The following is a 24970-nucleotide window of genomic DNA, read 5'->3' on the forward strand; positions in this document are numbered from 1 at the left end:
AGGAACCTTATTTGTTTATGGGTCCCAGCCTGAGACCTGTAACATTTACACTCTATATTTAGTTTGCAGCTTCCTTTAAGGTGCCCATGTATATATAAAGAATGATGTCATACTGTTTAAATCATGCGCTCTGGAGTTTAAATAATGAACAACACAATATAAAGCTACTAACTGAAGGCTTAAAAAGGTGGTTACTAGCGAAAACAAAGATGTCAGCACGTCATGTGATTATTTCACCGCCCAGGAATTGTCTTATTTCCACACCTTGTTTTAGCTGTTTTCACACATGCACTCCTTATTATTATATCAGTGCTATGTGTTCAAAGGGTGTCAACAAAAGAGCGGAGAAGAACATTCTGGCAGTTTCATATTACATGCTCTGGGATTGGACCAGACACATGCTCTACAGTCTGTGGTGCTGGATATAAAGGTCATCCCCCTCCCCATTGGCTCGCTGTTAACTTTCCTGAATAGTTTCTGCAGCATTCCCACATCGAATTGACTGGATGAAAATATTCCAGGTATAAAGTCAGAGTGAAAACATGTGTCTGTTTGCATTCTCACATGCAGCTCATCTCGAAAAATTTCAGGACCTTTTCAGGATATTTTTTCATGTTTGAAAAAACCATAAGAAGTATAATGAAGAGCAGGAAGTTAAATAATTTCAGATTTAAACAAATGTGATCCAATCCCTGTGTAAGATCAACAGTTTGAGTTTAAATATTGACTGACAGGATCCAACATAAGGAGCCACATTCTTACTGCTTTACCTCTAATATGTTCAGTGTTTCTATTCAGAAGACATCTTAACTCAGGATTTGACCCTGTTGGAGTTTCATCACTGACTGCACCTTTTCTGCAGTTTTATTCTATTGTCAGCACTGTGTCTATTGGTCTTCAACAGTGATGATTTCATTGACCTCAACTGAAATTATAGTTGTCTACTCTGGAGCTGAGCTTGCCCTCTCCAGTGGATGCTCATGTTTCCTCTGCACGCTCCTTGGTCCATCACTAGTACCTGCCAGTTCCCCCACTATACACTCTGCTTTGCTATTTTCAACAGAACTCGCTGCAAGTATGCATCAAGCTTCACAGAGCAGATCGACCTGGACAGGAAGTCAGACATGGGAATGCATAGAGCATCCGGTCAATTTCAAAATAAAACAAAATTTGTGGACTCCAGATTGTATAGCCCATCACTTTATCAACCTTACGTCAAAACAGGCCCCAAATCAAAGAAAGACAAAGCTACCTGTTGTGTGACCATTGTTCTCTTTATTCCCGTGTGATCTTCTAGTTCTCCTGTGATCTTGTGAACCCTTGACTCCAGCTGCTTATGGCTGTGTGCTTAAACTGACCCTGTGTTATACTGTAGGAAAGGCATTGTCAAACTGAGCTAAACCATCTGGTGATTTTCTTACGTCTGAAATCTCCTGCAAAAGTGATTGTTTGAAAATGACTTTGGTGTAAGGCTGGCTTAAGACAACTACCTCACTCTGGATAATGAAGTTTCTTCTCAGTTCTAGGAGGGAAACCTATCTAGAACACAATGGAGCAGAAAAAAAAGAGTGTTCAAGCCTATGTAGTGATTAAAAGTAATCAGACTGACCATTAGCATCTATGGGAGAATGGCTTTCAAAGTGGTCACGTTGCAGGCCAAATACCACTGCTCCTCTTCAATGGGCTGTTAAGATGAGGCTGTTTAAAATCCTTTCTTTCTTTCTTTCTTTCTTTTATGAAATCCCTCACAACTGAAAATGAAATAGTTTTTCTAACAGTGGGATTAAGGTCTGTCCTTCTTCACTGTTTCAATGATTTGAGATTGAACCCGTGTACATTTTCACCTTTGCTTTAGTAAAATCAATGAATGTGGCACTTTTCAGAAAATGCTTCTTTCATTACATTTTTGGAGTGAAGAAAGGATCATCATGCCATTAAAGGCGTATTGTTGTTCCTCAAATTTGCCAAAAATCATTTCAAACTTTTTTTTGCATCTGTTAGTTTATTTCAAGAGCGTGATTTGGTCACCAGAGCCCGACACGCTACCTTTAAGCCTAGGGGTGCTGCTCGTGACCCCATAGTTTAAAGAAATTGTCTCTAAAGATATACACACTAACTTTTAGAAAAATGTGTTTCTAAAATATGCTTGTTGTAATACATGTTTCATCTCTAATGGCCAACAGGGGGAGACTCCACTCGTTGTAAAAAGTGCTCGATTTTACACTGCCCTTCAAAACATAAAGGTTATATTCCACTTTATATTGATTAATGTTTGCATTTAGCAGCAGTCACAGCTCTTTGGCCATACCTCCTCTGTCCCTCAATACACCAATCTCCCCTCCTCTCCCACCCCTCCCCCAGTGTTCAGGCTAAGCACTGCCGTTATAGGACTGATCTCCATTCAGAGATAATTATTTTCTTATTCGTTTGATATGAAATATTATTAAAATGTACGCCTGGACAGAAATTGTTTTAAACCTCAGTTAAAATTGAAGAAATGTACAGTGGCTGTAGCCTTTGCAGTTATTCACCTTTTCTGATAAATGCAACTTAAAAAAAAATCTACCAAGGCCATTAAAAGTATACAAAGATACAAACTCTATTTCGTAACAAAGAACCTGTCTGTTGCTTAGCAAAGAAATTTGCCCAGACTATTTGTTTCACAAAGGTGATTCGTGCTTTCGCAAACAGCACTGTTCTCTGTGTTTGACGTCATTAAATACATAATTGCAGATAAACAGAAGGCACTTTGACACTGCAGCACTTTCCCATGCTTCATACTGTATGGCAGCTCTATGGGAGGTGTGTGGACGTGATGTGTGTGTGTTCAGGCAGGAGAGGGCAGCAGACGTTCGGGCTGAGAGCAGGCTGTTTGTTTCATGTCTCTCATCTCCAAATCCAGGGAGGGGCTCATTAAGTCTGGCTCCCCGTCTCTGCCTGATGAATTCTTTATCAAAACAGTATGTTCACCCTGTGCCCCTACAAAGATATCATATTAAAGTTCAATTAACTGGGGCTTGATGATCTCAATGAGATGATCTTTTACAGCTAAAAGCTCCCTCCCTGCATGGTCCGAGAGGCCTTCCACAGAGATGGTGCACATGGAAACACGGAGGAAGGAACATCCACCAGTGAATAACAAAGTCAGACGCTGCACGGGGATTTAGACGTTCAAAGGAGCAGCTTTCGCCTCTGGGCCATGCGGGGCCCTCTTGAGTCGGGGAATAAAATCTGTTGTTTAACCAGCCTTTATTGGAATCCACATTCTACCAAAATGTTCAAGATCAGGGACAAACAGAAAGCCGCAGTGGTGGTACATGAGCCAGCGATGAGCTGACAGTGAGGCCATATCAGAGTGTATGATTCTCATGTTGTGTGTGTGTGTGTGTGTGTGTGTGTGTGTGTGTCTGCAGTGCTCGAGTGAGGATATGTTGAGCTTTAGGTGGTGGATATAACAGAGATTCTGTTTCCTCTCTTGTTTGGGATGTGTAAGATTCATGCAGCTCTTCCTTTGTTTGTTTGGAATCCCTTAGGTGCTGCAGAGACCTGGACACTGCTTTTTAGATTTTGTGTGATTTGAGGGTCTTAGGACTCAAAGGAGAAAACCCTGTCAGATACCTCGGCACTCTTCATTTATCATTGTTAAATATCTCTGTTTTAACGTTCCAGTTAGCTTTGAATGACCTACTTGATTCACATTTTTAATGTTAACAATTTTCACTGAACTGAATCTTTGAAAAAAAAATTGTAAAAAAGTATTTAGTGATTTGTTTCTATGGTAATGTCCTTATAAGGGGATTAATGTGTTAATCTTGCTCATGGTGAATCTGAATACCTGAATATTTTCTGCTGCTTTCTCATATCCGCTCATTCCACCTTCACACAGGCAGTTCACCAGAGGGTCTCGCAGCAAAAATTCAGCTGTTTGCGTTCACACATGCAGCTCAATCTGGAAAATGTTAGGACATTTTCAGGAGTTATGTGCATGTTTGAAAATACAATACAGCTGTAGTACGCATCACAAATATATAAATACTGCAACATTTTACATCTTCATTTTAAAGGGAAATTACAACCAAGCACTATTGCCAACATTTGTATAAAAAAGACTGACTCACTTGTCTTTAGGTCAGATTTATTCATATAAATGTGCTTTTATTTTACTCTGGAGATTCACTCTGCTGTCTGAGCCATTAACGTGTCCTTTTCTGCTGCTTCAAAGCTACAATGGCGACCCCTGAGGGTGAGAACTATCTCGTGTTATATGCCTGACTTTTTGATATTCAAAAGGTAAAACGAGAGAATTGAAAGAAAAAATACTTTAAAAGACTTTATGGCTTATATCTGATTTTTAAATGGAAACATAATGAGACGAGCCACTGCATTAGAATCAACATTTTCAAAATGATAACACATGTACTGTACATAAAACAATTACATTTAACCAGCTGAATTATTGTCACAGCACTCCATTAATAACTTGTTTTTCCAAAACTCATTTCATACTTTGTTCTCTTTGATACAACACTAATATTGTGACACGGTATAAATTAAACAAGGCAAAGAACATACCACAAAGACATTGTACAAATAACAGTTCATTTAAATGACAGAGGGCCCGTAAGAAAAGAAGAAAATATGAAATATATTGACATATTAAACCAGTAAAATTCATTCTCAAAGAAAATAAGTGATGAATGTGTATAATTTTAAAATTTGCAGCACATGCTGATTTTGTCTACTGTTGAGAAAAATAATCAGAACTATAATGTACCCAGTAAGAGTTTCTGTTTGACAGCTTACAAAAAAAAGATGTTTGAATTGTCGGTAGGTCAGAGGAGGATGCATGAGAATCACCCCAGGCTACATTAAAGTGAAGAAAATATAACAATGTTTTTATTAACCAGAAAAACACTGTTAAAGTCATGTTGCAATTCTTGTTTATTGTTGCTCATGCCGGCCCCTGATTGGTGCATTTGACTTGGATGATGACATGAGCTTCCATGTGGAAAACCCAGCGGAGCAACGACATATAGAAACATCACCCGACTTACTATCGCACCATGGAGCACATTTCAAACAACTAACACAATGAAGTTTGAAAAACTCTGGTCATCTTTTCACTATTTGTTCTAAGTTCAACTTCAAGACCCTGTTTGATGTCTTGTAACCCCTCCACTTGAATATTCTGATGTGTTTATCGTATATCGTTTTGGGAAGTTGTGTCTTTATTTGACTGTGAAAGCTGGACAGTGACAGGAAACCGAGGGAAGGGGGAGCAGGGGGTGACATGCAGCAAAGGGCCGAGGGTTGATATCCAACCTGGTTTCTTCTTCTTTTGTTTATTTTCTGTTCTTTCACTTCATTAAATGTGTCTGCCTTCTTCCTGTGGATTGATACGATTGACCTCGTCGTCTATACTGTAAAATGTTGACTGTAAAATAATATGGACAGCACGTTTCCGTCTTTGTCTGTTGTACAAAAGTGTAGCCAAAATATCCCCTGGAAAGCATTCTGATATATTGTGCTGGTAACGAACTCCAAAGGATCAGAGGACACATCTCCCCTGACTCACAGACACACCCCCCTAATGGGAAATAATATGCCTTTAAAAATGGCAATAGATCACCACGGCAACCGGAAGAGGCTCATTCTGTCCAGGTGTCCACGTCTTCGACAAGCCCTTGGCATCTCATCGTAGTCTTCGTTCATCAGTAGCTCCAGATATTAGATTGACCCTGGCTTTTCACCTCTGGGTGTTGCTCCACAACAGAGCCGACGAGGTTGTGAGTAAACGCTAACAGCGCCGATGGTTGTGGTTCAAAGAGTGTGAGTGCACAGGAGGTCTCACTCGGACGATTAAAACTGTGCCTTTTTTAAACTCTACTTTTGTAAATACTGGGACTGAGAAACACATTCTGGGGTATTTTGGATTTATTGTGGCGGTGTTGATGGTTGTCGTTGCACTAACCTCTTCCTGTTGAATACACGGTGGAGGGCAATTGAATGTATCTGTGTATGTGTGTGTTCTTTGGGCTTGTTTTACTTTGCTGTTGAGGCTGGTCAACTCCTGTGAAGAGGTGTGAATCAAGTATTATATTATTTTGTCAGAGCAATCCACTTATAATTTGACCCCTGCACATCTGTTAACATAGAGGAAGCGGGGCCTATGACTGAGGAGCTCTAAGTGTTTTTGCTTCACTCCCAGGTGGCTGTTTCTCTGTCCATCTTTATATACAGTCAGTGTAATTAACCTATCATTATCCAGTATTCAGCAGAAACTGTGCACTAATATCTGATAAAGGCAGTTTTTTATGAACAGAGTTTTGTGTATAATGAAGCTGTCGTTCCATATTTCGTCTCCTTCATGTGTATGTATGACTCTCTGGTCTCGTGTGGTCTCGTCTGCCTTCAATCCCTCCCTTGGGGCATGAATAAAATATTCTCAGTAGACTTGAATTGCTCCATCTGAGCCTATTGTTGTGTCTCCCCCATGGAACAAATCTCCTCCTGGTTAACCTCACATCGACTCCCACACCACCGACAAACCTTCATGTGTGTTTCTTTGTCATCTGCATTCAGCTGGAAAAACAAACCAGCCTCCCCGACTCTCTCTCTCTCTCTCTCTCTCTCTCTCTCTCTCTCTGTCTTTGTCATTGTGGCTCCTCAGCTTCCTCCTGGTGGTGGAGGTGCTGAGGGAGCAGGGAGAACGTTGTTTGAACTACAGTAAAACACAGCTCCCTTCAGCTCCCACATCAAAGGCAGAGGATTACCAACAGCCTGCTGTAATGAGACCACGATGACTTGAAATCGCTGGGACGGCTCGTTGCGCTTTCTCTCCCCCCACAACCACAACATCGTTACTGCGGTGGAACACCCTGAGAAAGACAACAGTAATCTAGTAATGTGGGTTTCTCTGGGTGTAAACTCATCTTTGTGTGTGTGAGCTAAAAAGCTCAGATTGGATAAATATCTGGCTTTGTAATGAAATAATCAGTATTCCTGCTGCAGGACAGAAAATGTGGTGGAAATGTTGTTAAACGTCACAGTCGTCTGACACCTTTGGACGACCTGTCCCGGCCAATAAACCTCCTCACCTGTCTTTATTCATGAGTCTAGTTTGATGTAAGACTGTGTTATAATATTATTATCATAGCAGGTCTGCAAAAAAAGGGTGTTGCTCTTTTTTGAAGGTCAGAACGTATTTTTTTTATTCTTTGTTGGAATATGATTTTGGCGTTTTGCTTTAATTTTGACAGTGACTGATAGTCACGAGAAGAGTGAAATGTAGGGACATAACGATTCGCTCAACTCACAACATGATATGTAACATAAAACTCAATCCACATTAGGATTTCATCCCGTTTCTATATGATATAAAGAATTAGATTGAAGTTGATGTATGAATAAACATGATTCTTTTAATTAAATTCTCTGACAATTAATATGAAAAATCTAATTTTACATGTTTTTCTTTTTATACAATAAGCTTTTAAATGTTGTGTTTGTATAGATACAAATAAAACAATGCAGATGTATTCTTTATTATAAAGTGGCTGTAATTATAAATTACAAAACGACGTTTTCGACATTTTAATTTCAGATAAAAGAAAGATTTTTAAACAATCCCAAATTAATAAAACATGTCAAACACTGATAGTGAAAATATATTTAAATACACATTTCCTGTGTTTGTGGCACTGAAGCTCAAATAGGTTTGAAAAGACACTGAAATTTCTCAATTTTGTGTCACCTAATATAAGTTTTTATTCATGTTCTTGTGAAGTTTGGTCATCATAACTGTCTCTAAAGTGGTAATCATCAGCTTCAATACGTAAAACATCGTGGCTCTTACTCGTTTGAGCGAGGTGGGGGTTTCAAATCTTCTTCCCAGAGAATGTTATTAAGATGTTTTGGTGTCTCAGACTTGCTCTTTTTGTCGTTCATCAGTCTCTTGTAAGATTCACACACTTTTTGTCTTGTTGTTTTTTTCTGCTTACCTCACTTGAACTGCATTTAGTCCCCACAAACTCTTCACTCGCTTCCGCCATGTCTGTACGACTCTCTTCTTCAGCTGCTGACATCTAACGAGAGGAGTCTGAAGCAGAGAGCGCCCTCTGCTGGAATCAAAAAAAGAGTCTCACATTGCGTATTTTTTTAAATCGATTTAAATTGTCCACATTTGCAATTGTTTCTTAATTGTATCACGAGGTGTCGACAAGTTATCATTAGCGTCGTACCCCTAGTGACAGGTGTTTTGCAAGCGACAGAGGTGCAAATGAAGGAGAGGAAACAAAGGACTTCATTACGACGTCTGCTTCTGCTTTCATTGTGGGAAAATGGTGAAAAACATTTTTTATTTGTACAGAGATTCGTCATCAGGTTATTTAAAAAACAAAAACACCAACACTGGAAATTATCATATTAAATAGGTTTGTAACCCAAGAGGACCAATCAGGTCACATTACAGACTGACGCCACCGACGTCACTCACTGAATAGAAATCCTGAAAAACACGCTCATGGCACCCACAGGTCTGAAATATAAATAGACGGGAAATGATCCCGTACTAAAAAAAGAAGAAGCATACAGCTGTAATGAGGCCAAATTGCCATAAAGAGCGAAAATGTCATTTACTGTAGCCTACACACATAAATGATGTCAAATATGTGAGATTTAAAAATACCAAGTCTCTCTCCTCTTCAACATCTCAAATGCCTTTGTTGTCACAGCAAGGTCGTGTAAGACCTGAACGCACATCAAGCCATCGCCAGGGAGTTATCGCCGTCGCCTGATAACGTCGATCCCTCAATCAGAGGAAAGTAGAGAAACACAAATATCTCATAACACCTGACAAGTCCAGATAAACGTTACAGTTAAAGAAATCAAATGTAAAAAAAAGACCTGACAGGCTCGAAACGAGTCAAAAGAGCAGCGAGCAAAGATCACTGACGTCTTATCTGAATTCAAGTAATGAAATGAGACAAACGCTATTAGCTGATGACCTCGGTTCTTACTGGTTCTAAAATAGAAAATACAAACGACATCTTGTGGCTTCACATGAGGAAGTAGCTCTACATTCAAACGCTTAGCTGCCAGAGTCTGAAAATGGAAGAAACACATTTTTCACAATAAGAGAAAAACTTTAAATTTAATCCTTTAATGTGGATTTTAGAAAAACAACTCATAATTGAACTGTGTAGTTTTGGGGTGCAACGGTAGACATCTTTGGATTTCACAATGCAATGACCTCTGAAGTAAGAATGGACGAGAGGAGGAGAACACAATGCTTCTTATGTGATTTTAGTTCGACACAGTCGGTCAGATGCATCACTCTTCCTTGTCTGTCGTCCTGGAAGAGAGATCTCCCCTTTTTCTCCCTTTTTCCTCTCTTCATCTGATGCTGTTTTTTTTTCTTCATTTCATTCATGTTCTGAATCCAGTTTGTGTTCTGTACAAATTGCAAACGCTCTGACGGCAGATTTGTGATTTCGGGGCAATATATATATAACGCCTCAAATTGATTCCACTTGACTTTCTTGTGACCCCAAAGCCTGCAACTGCTCGTCACAGATTGCACATCTTTGATTTGTGAGCGGCGGAATCAAAGAGAGATTTATATTTATTTCATTATTAGACTGTTTTCATTTGACAATTTTTTCGAGGCCAGCGTTCAGTGAGAAAACGGAAAGAATCTGAAAAAAGAAAAGCGATAAACAAATCTTGAGCCAGGAATTGAAGCAGTTATTTTTCTTATTTTTCTCTTTCACAATCCATTGAGGGAGTCTAACCCTCAGTTTAGAGACCACTGCATTACACTTATGTATTATCATTATTATCATCTTATCTATTCATTGATGTTCCCCATGATGTTGCACTTACATTTGGATTTAAATTGACTTCTAGTGAAATAACTTGTGTTTTCTTATTTCTTCTCCGCTCTATGAACTATAGATTCAACAACAGTGGGATGAAACGGGGAGAGTTTTTAGAGGAAATGTCACATTTCAATCAGTTACTTTTTTCACACAAATTAAATATGCTGTATGTGTTTTAGAATCGGATGTATTTATTTGCAAATCTTTGATCTTCATTTGTGAAATAATCACTTTTTTTTTGATCCAATATCACATGTCATAGTTAGATGTGAAGTATTCACTGTTTCATCATCCGTGAGATGTTCATGGCCAAAGTAACGGGTTAATTAATTCATGTTTATTTATGTTGCTGTTGTAATTTGCATCCGTTTGCAGCAACGTCGAGACAATAATTAAATTTTCAGACCCTTTGTAAACAAATAGAGAGATTTACAGTGTTTGACGATGTGTTACAAGCACTGAGAGCAGCTGATAAAATCACAATGAGCGGTGATGAAAGCAGATGTGTGTGTGTGTGTGTGTGTGTGTGTGTGTGTGTGTGTGTCTGTGTGTGTGTGTGTGTGTGTCGAGGGGATTGAATTAAATTATCTACATTTGCCATTCTTCCTCGCTCCCTGTGCAGCAGTATTATCATCCTCATCTCAGGGTCTAACATGTTAATTTAGGTTCATGTTTAAAGCAAATTAATTTGTGCAGTGTGTGTGCTCGTGTGTGTGTTTATGTGTGTGTGTGTGTGCTGCAGTATTGTTTCATGCACTCCATAATTGTGGCTGGTTTTTTGACGTTCCCCCGGTGCCTGGCTCCGTATCGCAGAGATGAGAGCACAGAGTGACACCCTCCCTCACATGTTCTCCTCGGGGGAACACTTATCAAAACAATACGCCGGCCGTCATTCAAACGCAGCCCTGCATACTTTAACACTTTGAAGTCTCCCATCCTCTTGTTTTTTTAATCCCCCCTCGCCTTTTTTCTCCCAATGTAATCCCACTGTAACTGCAGGGATTCTGCACAATTCACACCATTTGTTCTTACAAATACAACACTTCATCAACAAATAACAATATGTTGGGAGCAACTATTGAAAAGGAGGCTGAATTTAAACGGGTTCAAGCGCTGGCACTGCCATGCATCCCTGCCTCAGTGCTGCCAATCCCTGTAAAAAGTTAATGTAAGCAGGATTCTCAGGGAGCTGCTGGTGATGAAATTATGGTGTAACTGATACCAATGTGCCATGGTAAGAGGAGTGCATGGCCGCCTGTGTCTTTGAAGGAGGCTCTTCCCATCCCACGATGCACTGCTGGAGAGGGGCTCCTGTATGGTTTGTACAGTACAAACGGACAGATGGAGGGCAATACTGCACAAAAAGTAGGCAATCATTTTGCCGCAGTACAGAAAACCGGCAGCAGGATCAGGAATTCATTGTAGATTCACTACATTGCACAAAACATTGAAATCTGAGGACTCGACTGTCAGAATATTTACACACAATTTAGAGTACGGGAGGTTTTTAAATTGTGCCAAGATCGCTGCCAATATTTGTGTTTTATTCCTTCAAATCTAAAATGTATGCACTCATTTTCAACATGAAGTCAAAATTAGACGTAAAAAGTGTTTTTTTATTTTATTTTTTTTACCTCAAATAAGATTGAGTTTCTTATTTTAAATGACTGTTTTCTATTTCCTTTCCTTCTATTGCTATGATGACAATTTAATCTGACATTTTAATTGAAACACTGTTGGTTGCTTTTCGAATTCAGAATCTTTTCTTCCTGGTTTTATGTACAGCAAATTGTCCACACTGTTACTACAATCAGAGTACAATATGGACTTTTTAATTAATAAAGGAGACTTAGTCATTGGGATTGCTTTAAAAACATATTGAGAAGATTGAATATTTGTAATTCCTTTAATAACGTGCAAACCAGAAATACTTTGCACATGGATTTACTATGTTTTTGTCTGGTATTTGTGTTTTTGCTGTAACTATTTTTATGCTTTACTTGGGGAAAATGTGATAGCCTATATATGTAGGAAAACACTAAAATATAAGAAAACAACTGAATTGTTTCTACATACATCTGATTTATTTTTAGTTATAAAACAGATTCAATTTTAAATTGTTGCACGGGCATTGCACATATCAACACAACTTTTTCTGATCCCCTCGACCTGGCATGATTACAAATTCATGCGCGACTAAAGAGGTGCATCATGCATAATAAAAAACTGCACCGTCTGCAAGAATAGCACGACGAGCACTGTAAACAATGGGGGCGTAGAAGAGCTCCGAGGGGGAGGCCGTGAAAACCCGCGGCTTCAGGAATGCCAAAAACATGTTTTTAAAAGAAGGGTGAGCCAGTGTTGCCTATTACTATAGCAACAGGAAGACCTGGCTGCTTCAATCAGCTTTTTGGCTGTTGAGGGGGGCCGAGGATAGACAGCCGGGAAGCCTGCGGAGCCGTCCTGGTTTTACTAATGAGGGCAGCGGGACACGCTGGGTGTCAGCCAGCCTGTCGACCTCCCCACATCTTACCTGTCAGTGTCACTATCCCTGTCAGGGAGAACATGCTGGCTGCAGGGAGGTCAGGAGGCTGAGGACACACAAACACAGTGACAACCGGCTGAGAAGACACAATAACATTTACTTAATCCCAGGAAACCACTGATTTCTCTAATCAGATAGGATTTCAACAAACAGGAAACATGTGGAATAAATGAAACTGAAGAGGAAAATACTCATTGAAACCAATATCACTGTGAGGTGAGGGAGTTTCAAATCATCGTCTTGATCGGGAGAGATTGTGGTAATAAATCCAACATGTTCCGAGCACATGAACACAGGATGTACTTTACAATCCATTTTTATTTGTATGAGGCCAAATCATTGCAAAAGTTGACTGTTAACACATTTGGTAACACTGAGGAGGAAAACGTCCTTTAAACAGGAAGCGTGAAGACCCCAAACTGTGTCCCACATCACACACTACTCACACTATATCAGGCTTTTGTCATTCTGTAGTGCAGCCCAAAATTCTGTGAGCATTATCATACCCTATATAGACTCATTGTATCCCACAATGCATTGATAAAACGAGTGTACAACCATTGGTCACTAAGCCAGCAATATATACCATCATGCATTGCGGTGCAAAGTGATGTTTGAATTCTCATCCATGACAGAAGGACGAGAGGAGCGACCAGCGTGAACACAGAACTCTGAAAACACAACTAAAGTTACAATATATGTTTATATATATATATATATATATATCATTATTTTGTGAAAAAAAGAACAACAACACAACTTTATATTTATTAATTATGTTTAATAGTTCTGTTAAAATACACTCAGTAGGCTGATTAATTGTCAGCAGCTATGATGTCATTGTGATTTACCTTAGTTTTTTTTTTCTTCTCGGTTTTATTTGTTAAATTTGATTTCCTGTTTTATCTTGTCCTTTGTTTGTATCCTTGTGTTTCTCTGTTTCCTGCATGTTTTTCTGTTCATATTCCTGGGTTAAGTTTTTAGTTTGTCCTGTTTTTTATTTTCTCTTTTCCTTTCCTTGTGCTTCTAAAATTTCCCTGTGGGGCATTTCCCCTCGTCTTGTCTTCAATGTTTCCTGTTTCAACTTTGAAGTTCTTTGTCCCCGGTGTTTCTAGTCTTGTCTTTCTTCCTCCCTTTGTATGACTTCCCTCCATATTGATTGCCCTCACCAGTTTCACCTGTGCCTTGTTGTGGATCCTCACACCTTGTCACCAATCAAGCCTGCACACCTGCTGCTCATATGCAATCAAGCCACCTACACACTTTACAGAATCAAAGCTGCACTCAGTGGTCCACTCATCACCAGATCGTTCATTTACCCAGTCTGGTATTGGTTCTCCCTGTGACCAGATCTTTGGTCCACCTGCCCCTGTGATCCAATCCCCTCTACCTGCAGGATCTCAAGCTCTGCTCCCCAGCCATCCCCCCGACTCTAAAACCTCTAGAAACCCAGATGTGACAACTCTGCTCACAAACCCTTGGACCTCCTTTCTTCAGAGCAGCCAGAATCCTTTTGGCAAATGAAGATGTCAGAGAGACAGAAACCTCGATCAGAACCACGCTCGTGGTGAACAGCCATCTGCTGAGACTGTGTGGGCCAAGAAAAAGGGACAGAGGGAGAGCCAGCAAGACGGAGATGGATAGAGAGACAGAACAACTCCAACAGACAATACAACAGCCATGATAAGATAAGAGTTGTGTATTACTCGAGCAGGAACGGGGAAGATAATCTCCTGATGATAACAGATGAAGTCAAAGTCAACAGGTCTTGGCACATTCAAATGGGGTCAGGTTTACCGTGTGAGAAGAGAGCATATGACCCCAACTGGGGACACGAGTTGGAAATTAGCAATAGCTATATACTCTTTATGCAGCACATCAGTTTCATGCTTTGTATTGAAATTATGTTAAATTGCATTGTCCCTATTAAATAAATAAATTCAATTCAATGGTATTCACCGCATAGTAAGTTCCATTTTTTTTTTTTGCCACCCAAAAGGTTTTGCTTAACGTTAGCTACGTTAGCGACCAAAAGGAGCTATTGCTAATCTATTGTTAGTCTAGATCCTCACCTTTTTTCTTCTTTAGTCTCCTGTTCCTCCGCATGGTGTTTACACACAAAGAAATAATGTAATGTTAGCATTTCCATGTAGAAAGCCAGGAGGAGAACAATCATTCTTTTGGTGTCCAACATTGTTCCCATTGGGTTACCACTTTAACCCCGGGGTTTTCCTGTACACGACTTCACTAGTTTAGAGTTCCATTTGAAGGCACAGTTATGGATGTAGACTGATGTGGACTGATCTGATGTAGATCATATCACCATCATCTAGAGCAGTGGTTCTCAATTGGTGGGTCGGGACCCAAAAGTGAGTCGAGGAGCTGCTTTCAGGGGGTCAACAAAATGTGCCTGCATGGGGAAAAAAAAGTCAAAAAGTCTTGTGAAGTGTTTGTTTCAACTCTTTGTTCTTTCACGTGTTTTTGACCTTCTAAGATCCAAACTGCACAATTTTTCCTTGAATACATGATTGGTTGAAAGAGATGAAATGTGTGTTGCATGAAGGAGTTGATGGTGGTACCTGAGCCTAGACCGGTTGAGCACCACTGATCTAGAGCCTCTCTACAAACAAAGGAACTGATCAGAATCAGAATTGTCTTTGGGTAGCTTGCTGGTTTGAGACCAATGTGAGTCAACGTGTAGGAAAGTGTTTTAAGAATGTATTATTAACAAAACAGAAGAATTAGTTCTCTACAGTGACTTCTGGACGGATATTTGTACGTTTGTTTTTATTTCTGCTTCAAAAACTCGTAACACGAGGGAGTCCCTCTGATTTTGATTATGTTTAACATTAAAGACCATGGATCTACATTCTCTTATTCATGAACCTGTTGGTTAACAGAGAACAGGATGGTGAAATTACAAATCTTGAAATAGGGTTGTTAAAAAGAAACCGAATTACATAATCGGATAAGATCTGGTAAATGAATTCTGGTTTCATCTGGATAAAACCTCCAGTTTGTGTTGTTCTTCAATTTTTGAGTTATTAGCATTGGATCCCAAAATAATCAGTATCATCTAGCAGGGCTGATTCAGACCGGATGGCAGGAGGTGGGGGACATGTAAGAAAACTTTTAAATGGTCAAACAACACACCATTTTTACCAGCTAGTTGGTTATTTTTTTACACTGGAATTCTTTATTTTTCAGTGTTTTAATGTACACATTAGGGGTGTAAATGATTGAGGATAAACTGTGAGGATCTTTCAGTTTGTGTGCGCCCCCTGTGGACAAAGCATGTAATGTCCCCTTTAAAGCTTTCAAAATCTAGATTTAGTACACCTTAAAAGTCTGTACCTAGATCAGGTTGGTCCAATCCAGTTTATCTTTAAAAACCCAGAATAAAAGTGAGCTGGAATACATGATCCTTGGTAGAAAAAATTGGATTATCAAAACAGAAGTGAAGATCTGTGTAGTTATCAGATCCATTTAACATTTTTTAAAACCTCTTTAGCTATGGTAGATACTCTGGAGTCTCATCCCCGATCCCAGTACTGGAGACCTTAGACTGTGATGGACAAAGACTGAGTGATGTCACCCATCTGTTACTACAGGGGGCTTTGGAGTCCCATTGATAGCGGTGGCCATACTGGAGATCCTGACTTTTAGTCAACCTGACGACATGCTGAGAGCTGGAGCTGAGGCAGGTTTTAAACCCCTTGACAAACCACTACAACCGCTACATCGTGCACATTTTAATATCGGGCCTTAAGGTGGACACTTGAAGATCTGCAGTTATTGGCACTAAAGCACTGACTGGCTTGATTTCTTTTTTCTGCCCCTGAGGTTGCAGCTTGTTGTGGCCATGTGTCATGCTGTTATGTGCAAACATAACTGAAAAGGGCTCTGCGACCCACTTTTTGATCCCGACCCACCACTTGAGAAGCACTTCCCTTGTGTATGCTGTAGTCATTTAAAAGTTTTTCACATGAAATATGAAGTGTCATCAAAAAGTTCAACCAAGTCCAGTATACCTTAATGTTTAAACTTTGCATAACCATGACTGAGAACATTTGTCAGAGCAGTTTGGACTTTAAAATATTGGAACAGCAGTTCAGCAATGAAGTGTTGACGTGATTTAGATCACTCACAAACACAGAATTAAAAAAAAAAAAGAATATGCTCACTAATACTAAAAAAATGTACTCATCCAAAATGACCTGAAACGATAGGAATAAATCTTTCTGGGATAACAAATAGTCCATTATATCTTACTGACGCTATTGGTGTTTTCAAATGTACACAACACTGTATGCATGAGTGGACACAAAAAGCCACATTTTTCACCCTGACTTTCTCCTGCCAGCCACCCAGTAAAACTCCTGCTATAAGTCGGGGTGAGCTGCTTTAAACTCCTCTGCTCACCAGTATGTTCTTTTCCACTCATTCGTTAATACCGTGACTACATCCAATAACACGTAGTATTATTATAAAGAAAAAAAACCTGTCATTATTGTGCTGGACTCTGTCACTTCATCCACCATCTTGGATTTCTGCAGCATCGTTTTACATCACGGCCTGCCTCCTGAGACCCCCACCTTCCTCTCTCACAGGACCAAATGTCATGCTGTGAGGTCCATATTGGAATAGTTAACTCAGATTTCAGACTGTCCTGAAATGTGTAAAAACATCTTATGAAAATACCAGCAGTGCTGCAGGAAGACACCTGAGACACCACAGAGCATCTCCACACAGAAGGCCTGCTTCCACATCAGACCACTGTACAGGACACTAAGGAGGGGAAGAACATCCCCCCCCCCCCCCCCCCCCCCATCCTCACATGTTTACTATTCCACAGTGCATTAACAATGTGCAAAAAAAGACAATGAGCCAAAATAGGTAAATCATAAAATAATTAGATTTAATACATGTTTGTGTGCAGAGCTGTTTGCATGTTAACTACATTCCCAAAAAGAGTGATGTAACAATGTGCTCTAAAATATACTTAAAGATATTAGTTCATTATCGCACACCTTCTCTATTTCAAGTCAGAATTTGTAAAGTGAGATTATGTTTTTTGTGCAAATGCTTGACATCTTTCAAATTAACATCTTTGACTTTATATTTTCTAAGCAGTGTAGTAAGCTCGCAATACAAGGAATAATGTAACTTACCAATATAGACATTAGAATTGTAACAGAACTTAAACATTCATCGGTTAATGAAACATGTTACACCCATCTTTTTTTTTTACCCTATTTTACTCCTTGACTAAACTACCTTTGCAATACCTTTGTCTGTATAATAAATAACAAAAATAAATTGTTTAAAAAAACACATTTGATATATATTTACAAAACCTTGCTTTCAATTAATTTAGAATATGTTTTGTTATTTTACCGATGAGAAATGTCTGAAGTATAGTTGTAAGCCTAGGTGTAAGATAAAGTGTTTAACTTTAGTATAGGGAAGGTTTGATATTAAAATTTAGGATGTGTTTTAATTTGACCGATATGAAAGAAAATAGTACTACAAACTAGTCAAATGGAAGTTGTGTGAATGTAAAGCAGCAGCATACAGAAATTCAACTGAATTGAACTGTAATTGATTTGAATTGGCTGCATGTCTCGTTATGGCCTCAGCTGCAGTTCATTCATGAGTTTGTTTCCAGCCCACGTCTCTGCTTAGAACATACAGTAAACCGGTCCCAGGTCGGTGATAATGTGTAATGATTAGCAATCAGTGTGAGAATGATAGCAGGCCAATGGAAAATAGAAAAGTTCCCCGGATAAACCAATGGTGTGGCCACATTGTTAAAGCGCACAGCGAATCCCCTGCGGATCTGATGCAACAGGGCTGCAACTAAAGTTACACCTTCGAACTGCAACAGCGTGTCCTTCCGCCTCGGCGCTACGAGAACTAGTGCCAGCTACACCGTCTGTTGATTTTTTACCACAATGATCCACACCGGCTCATTTTGTTGTGTTTTAATAACATCATCTCTGTATGTGAATGAAATATTTATTTTCACGTTTTTACTCTCCCACATATTTTAACTATGTAGATTTTATTAGAATAGTTTATTTGTTATTTGTCAGTTTCTGCAGCATCCCATAAAGCAGAAATGCTTCTCAAACGATAAAAGGTTCAAGTTTATTTTATCATTTAATTTTTTTTCATAAATAAGGGTCGTAAATTTAGTTTAAGTAGCCTACAGTAAAGTATGAAACTTACTTTTTTCAAGGAGCACTTTTCTTCACAACGTCACGGAGTGTATCATACAAAGATAAAAAATAAAATTAATCTTATCAATTTAGAATATAAATAGTTTTATAAGAAAACATAATGAACAATTAACAAGTAGAGAAATACGCTTTTAAAAATAATACTTTTCTTTTAGAAGCTGTACTTTAAAACGTATGATATGAGTTTTTATTGTAAAATATATGAAAACAAGACAGGTTAAATGAGTGTGTGCTGGTTAAACACACACACACACACACCAGCACACACACACACACACACACACACACACACACACACACACACACACACACACACACACACACACACACACACACACACACACACACACACACACACACACACACACACACGCTGAGGTCTCTGGATAATGGGAAAGTCCCCAGGTTCATGACGTAACGGCCGGTTGAACTCTGTAAACCGCGGAGTGATCTCGTCTGCTGTGATCCGGCCCGGAGCATTAGGAGTTGCAGAAGTAGCGGACTTTAAAACTTTCTGTCTGCAAGTCTGTTCGTCGCGAAATAACACTTGATGAAGAGTCCCTGACCGGCAAAAGGGGGAAATATGGCTTTTTAAATCTGTGACAGTCTCCGTCTTCACCGTAAAGCTTCGTGTGCTTTGCTTCAGCAGCGCACTTTTACAATACTACTCAGAAACTATGGGGTAAGTAGAGCTGCTGTCTGCCGTGAAGTGAACTGTGGGGGCACAGAGGAAAGTTTATTTATTATTTTAAATAAATAAAAAACAGCTAAGAAAATGTTAAAACTAACGTAACCTTTTAAATGTTTTTATTTACCGGCAAATTTACGTCATTTACGCCACATTTTCATCCTGTATTGAGTACTATTTATATCATCCATGTCAAGATTACTTTAAATGTGTATAACAGTTTGTTTTTATTACATTCTGTTTCTATTTAAGTGTTATGTGCAGAGTTAGATGTTTTAAAAACTTTTATTTTGTTTAGTAACCATTTATATGTATAAATATGAACGTTAAGTCTATAATTATGTTAGTTTGATATAATTATGATTTTTTTTTAATCAATTATTTTTCACATGGTTTATTTTTTGACAAAAGATGTTTAGTTTCTGTTTTTGATTGTTACTGCTTGATAATTAATCTAAAGTGACTATCAATAATTGCCTCTGCATAAAGTGACAGGAGAATAGGAAGGTCATGTTTAAGAAAATACAACTTTAAAATTAATTGTTTTCATGTATTTCTATTTTTGAATATTAAAAACTTTATTTTTTTCACTTTTTCCCAGGAAACTAGAGCCAACTCACACAAGTGACTTTGTGGATTTCAAGGCCATCTAAAAATTGTAACATTTCTTTATTTTTATTATCCCACAACAGGTCTTCAGGTGTCTTCACAACCTTTTCATCCAGCCAGAGCACCGTTTTTGCTTTTGAACAATTTAATCGGAGCAGACGACACGATGGCGGCATCGATCCTTCGCAGGAAAATCCTTCCTCCAATTTCCACAGGCGAGCTCGGCGCTCCCCTTCTCCGACAGGCTAGCCGCAGCCAATCACGGCCAAGGACAGGGGCGGAGCCAGCGGAGAGGCAGCACTTAATTGGTGAGTTTTGCCAAGACGCTTTTTTATTTTTCCACATCCCGAGGTCGGAGCCGCAGTGCAGCACGGGGCTAATGTCGTACAGTGAGTACAGCTAAGTGGATATTTATCGAATGCAGACGATGCTGTTCAATCATTTTCAGATGATCGGTTAGTTGTTCACTTGGATCTGTCGGATCTTTTGCTTGCTTTTTAGCTTTTTTTTCAAATTGATTTATCTTCTCTTTACCTTGCGTGAATTTTTTTTTTTTTTTGCTGAATTTCAAATTTTTTATTTGTAATTTTTTTTCAAAAAAAGCTGAATGAAAAAAAAAAGGATTGCTTAACTGAATATCTGATGATTTTTTTTGTATTTTCATAGGTGATGGTCATTCAGATTGGATGACAGAAAAAGTTGATTTGTCTTCATTTGTGTCGACGACCGAGTCCTCTCCCAGCTCATCTCTTCCACCCTCGCCGTTAGAACAAGATGTCAAGGTGCCCTCGGATCTGGAGGTCATGACCTCTCTACTGCAGGAGGAGCTGGCTCAGCTGGAGGACTACTTCCGCTCCGAGTCCACATCCGCAAACAAGTTGGAGAAATCCTCAAAATGTGACAAGGGCGCTCAAGGCATGGGCTCCCAGTCTTATTACCAGTTACCCTATGGCTCATACGGAACCAGCCAATCAGAAACCAGCCCTGTGGTTGTTACCTTGGCAACAGGGGAGCTGGACCTGGCCAGCTTCTGCGGCGGTCCCATCAGCAGATCCAAAATAGCGCGACCCGCCCCGTACAACTACCACCACCGCTACCACCACCACAACAACGGGCGAAGGATCCTCAGCGAGTCGGTGAAAGTCAGCGAGGAAGTGGGACTGGACTCGTGGGGCGCCAGGGGAAGTTACTCAGGAAGCACAGAGCTGTCTGTGAACCACTACTCCACGCTCAAGACTGTGAGCAAGAGCAGCCTCGGCGGCGTCAAGAAGGTGAGAGAATGTGCTTTATCGTTGAAGGAAGAGGAGAGTTACTGTTTCTCAGAGGGAATGTTTTGCAGCGAGGAGATTGCGCGAGGTTTTTGTCTGGGCGGCTCGTACGACAGCCACCACAAGCGAGACGGACAGTTGATGCACAACGTGAAGGTTAATGTAAGTTACGACAGCACGGGGCTGGAGGTCTTGCACTGCAGCAAAGATGGAGGACTTTCCGGGGTCGTTCCCCAAGAGACAATGGCGGCCGGCGACGGCTACTTCCACCAGCCGATGGCCGGCACGGAGCCTTACCATAGCTTTATTGGAGACCTCGATCAGCCCACACAAGCACAGGCTGTAGAACCCCAACATGGCCACTACCTCTATCCAGAATGCCTTGCAGACCAAAGCTACGAATGTCTGTCCAGAGGGGAGGCAGAGGGCTCGCTGCTGGGCGCCCCCATCCACCGCCCGACCCAGAGGCTAAAGGATGAGCACTGCTCCGTCAAACCGCCTCTGGTGATGGGCGCCTCTATGGAGTCTGGCACTGGAGAAAGGAAGCAGAAGAAGAGAGACCAGAACAAAACTGCTGCTCACAGGTGAACATTGAGCTTTCTCTTATCCCCCCCCCCACGTAGACCTTCAAAATCATCCTAAAATGAGTGAAATATGGCATGAAAACAGTAAAGTCTGATTCATAATAAAGTAAAATATAGAAAATCAAAGCTAAGTAAGGTTGTTTTTTTAAATCTCCAAAGCTTGAGTGAATATAAACAGATCTTATTCTAGATTTTTTTTTAGCTTTTCAATCAGCTGACAACTCAGTTCTTCAGTGTAACCATTGCAGAAGTGTTACATAAAGCACCCCCCCCCCCCCAGTGCTTTAAATGTCCTGCAGAGTGTAGGAGGGAAATGGAAAGTCCCTCACTCTCTGCCAAATTCAGCCCCACCTAACTTCTGTACGTCTGTGCTTTTTTTTTTATATTCGCATTTGTGTCAGATGGTGTAAAAAAAAAAAAAAAAAAGAAAGTAAGGGAAAAGAAAAGTCTAAAGGATTGAGTGATGCAGGAGTAAACATCATGTAGTCTCGGGAGGGGTTGAGTGTGCTGTGTGTGTAATCCACCCAATGTAGCTCAAAGGTCACACTCCCTTTGACTTATAAATAAAGATGCAAGGCAGCAAAAAAAAAAAAAAACCTGCGCTTTTTTTTTAAATCACAGGTACAGGCTGCGTAAGAGGGCGGAGCTGGACTGTCTGGAGGAGGAGCTGCACGGCCTGGAGGGACAGAACCGGGAGCTCCGTGACAAGGCGGAGTCGGTGGAGCGAGAAATCCAGTACGTCAAAGACTTACTGATTGAGGTGTACAAGGCTCGCAGTCAGCGGCTCAAACAGGACGGCAGTGCCTAAAAAAAGAAAAGGAAAAAAAAACGCCCCACCTCCAAAAACTGAGAGCACCGAGAGAAACATCAAGTCAAGAGCACCAACTGGTTTTTGTCTCACAAAAATGAAATGGTAGTTGCATGATTTTGGTAGTTCTTTTCTAAAAAAAAAAAATATATATATTTGTTCCAAGAGGATGGCCGAACAAAAAAAACACACCTTTTCCTCCCGATTTCCAAACAAGGGTGACTAAACTCTAACCAGCCTTAGCGATGGTGGCTTCCAGAGGAGATGCTGAACTTGTCCGTGACCACTGTGATCCGAACTGCACTCACAGCCTTGTGATGACTGCGCTTTCCATGATTGATCGTTTACAAAAAATGCTCTTTGAATTACTAAGTAGTGATTGAATTTTTTGCTTGTGGTTTTTGTGACACGCACACACACTCACACACACATCGGCAGCATCGAGGCAGATCCATAACTAAATATATATTTTATTTTATATTTGTATTTTTACTTAATATATTCATTTATTATCATTTTTTTTGCTTTAAATCGAATGAATAAAGGGATTGCTGGAAGAAAAAAAAAAACGTGTGTAACATGCTCTAAGAAATACTCATTATCAGACACATTTAGAAGATTTGTATTGCTAAAAATGTCGAGTATTTACACTTCTTTACCCCCACTGAGATACCCAATGCATGTTTGATTTTGGAAAAAAAAGCATGTGCGAGTGTTATTTGAAGGCAATATTCTGTTAAATGCATGGCTTCAAGATATCCACCAAGTTATTCTTCATACAGCCGGCGACATTTCTCCCCCCTTGGTCGTCGGTGAGACTCATGCTCAGGATTTGGTTTTTCTGCTCTGACAAACACAGAAACATTGCTTCTTTTCTTCTTCTCTCTCGGCTGTATTTTTTGCGAGCAAACAATCACCTGTTGACACGACAATAAATCGTTGTTGGGTAACGGTACGACTTCATGGGAATTTTCTTTTCAACTGATCAAATTTGATGTATCTGCAATTCAGGGTCATTTGAATGATGGAATGTCAATGTCAGGAAATGATTACATCAGGAAAATCACAGCCAAATAAAACACTTAATGTAGACTCATTCATTCTCTGCCGTTTGGACTGTTTTTCACTGCATGCTTTCACATTTTTAAAAGACGCCTTTTTTACGTGCAAACTTCATGAGCTGCACTCAGAGCAGCACACACGCAGAATGAGAAGAGGGTGGGATTAAGAGATAAAGAGGGATAAAGAATCTACCCCTCCTTTCTATTCTGCGCCCAGCCCTGTAACTCCTGAACAGTCCAGCCCCTCTTTTCTTTTTTTTTTGGCTGCAATGCAGTCAGAGTGCGAGTTATTTCCCAGGACCCACCACAGGACGGCAGGCTTTGATTGACTCCTTTGAAATTCAATATCAACTTATTACCCTTTTAATTTCAAAAGCCTAAAATCAGTCGACATCCGCTGCACCAGAAGGGAAAGTGTTAAGAAAAAAACACTAATTGGCACATCTTGTTATTTTTCACATTTTCTTCCTGCTTTATGTCCGATCCTCGGGGCTGAAAGCTGAGTGATATCAAGCTCCGGCAGTCAACAACACACAACATAAGTTGACTATCTCATCTCTCAGCTTGTGCGTGCGCCTGTATTGAAGCGTGTGCGCTTGTGTGTGTGTGTGTGTGTGTGAAATCTCTTGGTATCTCTCCTAGCAGTTGTAGGCCTTTCAAGTGCATGAGGCAATATCACACAATACTTGCAGGAGGAGGAGGAGGAGGAGGAGAGAGATGCAAGTGAACTATCAGAATAAAAAAGTAGTTGGTTGACAGAGAATGCTGTTAAGCGTATTGATTCACTTTCTTGTTTGTTTTGATACGGATGCAATGAAAAGAATGGATTGTAAACGCTGATTTTTGCAGTGTGTTCAATAAAGTTCTTCCATATGATATTTTTATTTATCCGACATGTTTACATTCAGTAGGATAGAGACACGTCCCTTCACTCTGTGCTGCTTATATTAACCACTAATTCACAACAGTTTATTACACTCTAAAATAATGTCACAGTACAATTTAAAAATGGCAAATAAATACACATAATGCATGAAAATACAAAGCACATTTTAAGTGTTAAACCAACGATTCAACATGTCAGTGTTCAGAACATGCTGGGTGCAAGAATGAGTTCAGACAAGTTCACTTTTATAAGTGCAGAAACTAAAGTGTGTTTGCTCAAGTTAAACACCATCAACGATGTGAAATATATCCAGATCATACGATGATTTCAGGCTAAAAGCACTAAATGTGGGCAGAGATATGTAGTTTTATCTTCAGTTTTATACAGTATCTATGCTGGAT

General features: G+C 39.8%; 1 protein-coding gene across 3 annotated transcripts; it reads left to right on the plus strand.

The window, feature by feature from the left end:
* Positions 1-19108: 19108 nt before the first annotated feature.
* On the plus strand, positions 19109-23718 carry LOC132980096 (uncharacterized). 3 transcript variants are annotated; one of them, XM_061046021.1, is made up of 4 exons: positions 19109-19347; positions 20046-20270; positions 20629-21814; positions 22436-23718. In XM_061046021.1, the coding sequence occupies exons 2-4, from the start codon at positions 20129-20131 to the stop codon at positions 22620-22622; spliced, it is 1515 nt and encodes a 504-aa protein (XP_060902004.1). In that variant the 5' UTR covers positions 19109-19347; positions 20046-20128; the 3' UTR covers positions 22623-23718. The 3 variants fall into 3 exon arrangements, with proteins under 3 accessions (XP_060902004.1, XP_060902006.1, XP_060902005.1); XM_061046023.1 differs by lacking the exons at positions 19109-19347; positions 20046-20270 and adding an exon at positions 20281-20351; XM_061046022.1 differs by lacking the exons at positions 19109-19347; positions 20046-20270 and adding an exon at positions 20310-20417.
* Positions 23719-24970: the final 1252 nt, after the last annotated feature.

This window comes from Labrus mixtus, chromosome 9, assembly GCF_963584025.1.
Source record: "Labrus mixtus chromosome 9, fLabMix1.1, whole genome shotgun sequence".
Classification (NCBI taxonomy): domain Eukaryota; kingdom Metazoa; phylum Chordata; class Actinopteri; order Labriformes; family Labridae; genus Labrus; species Labrus mixtus.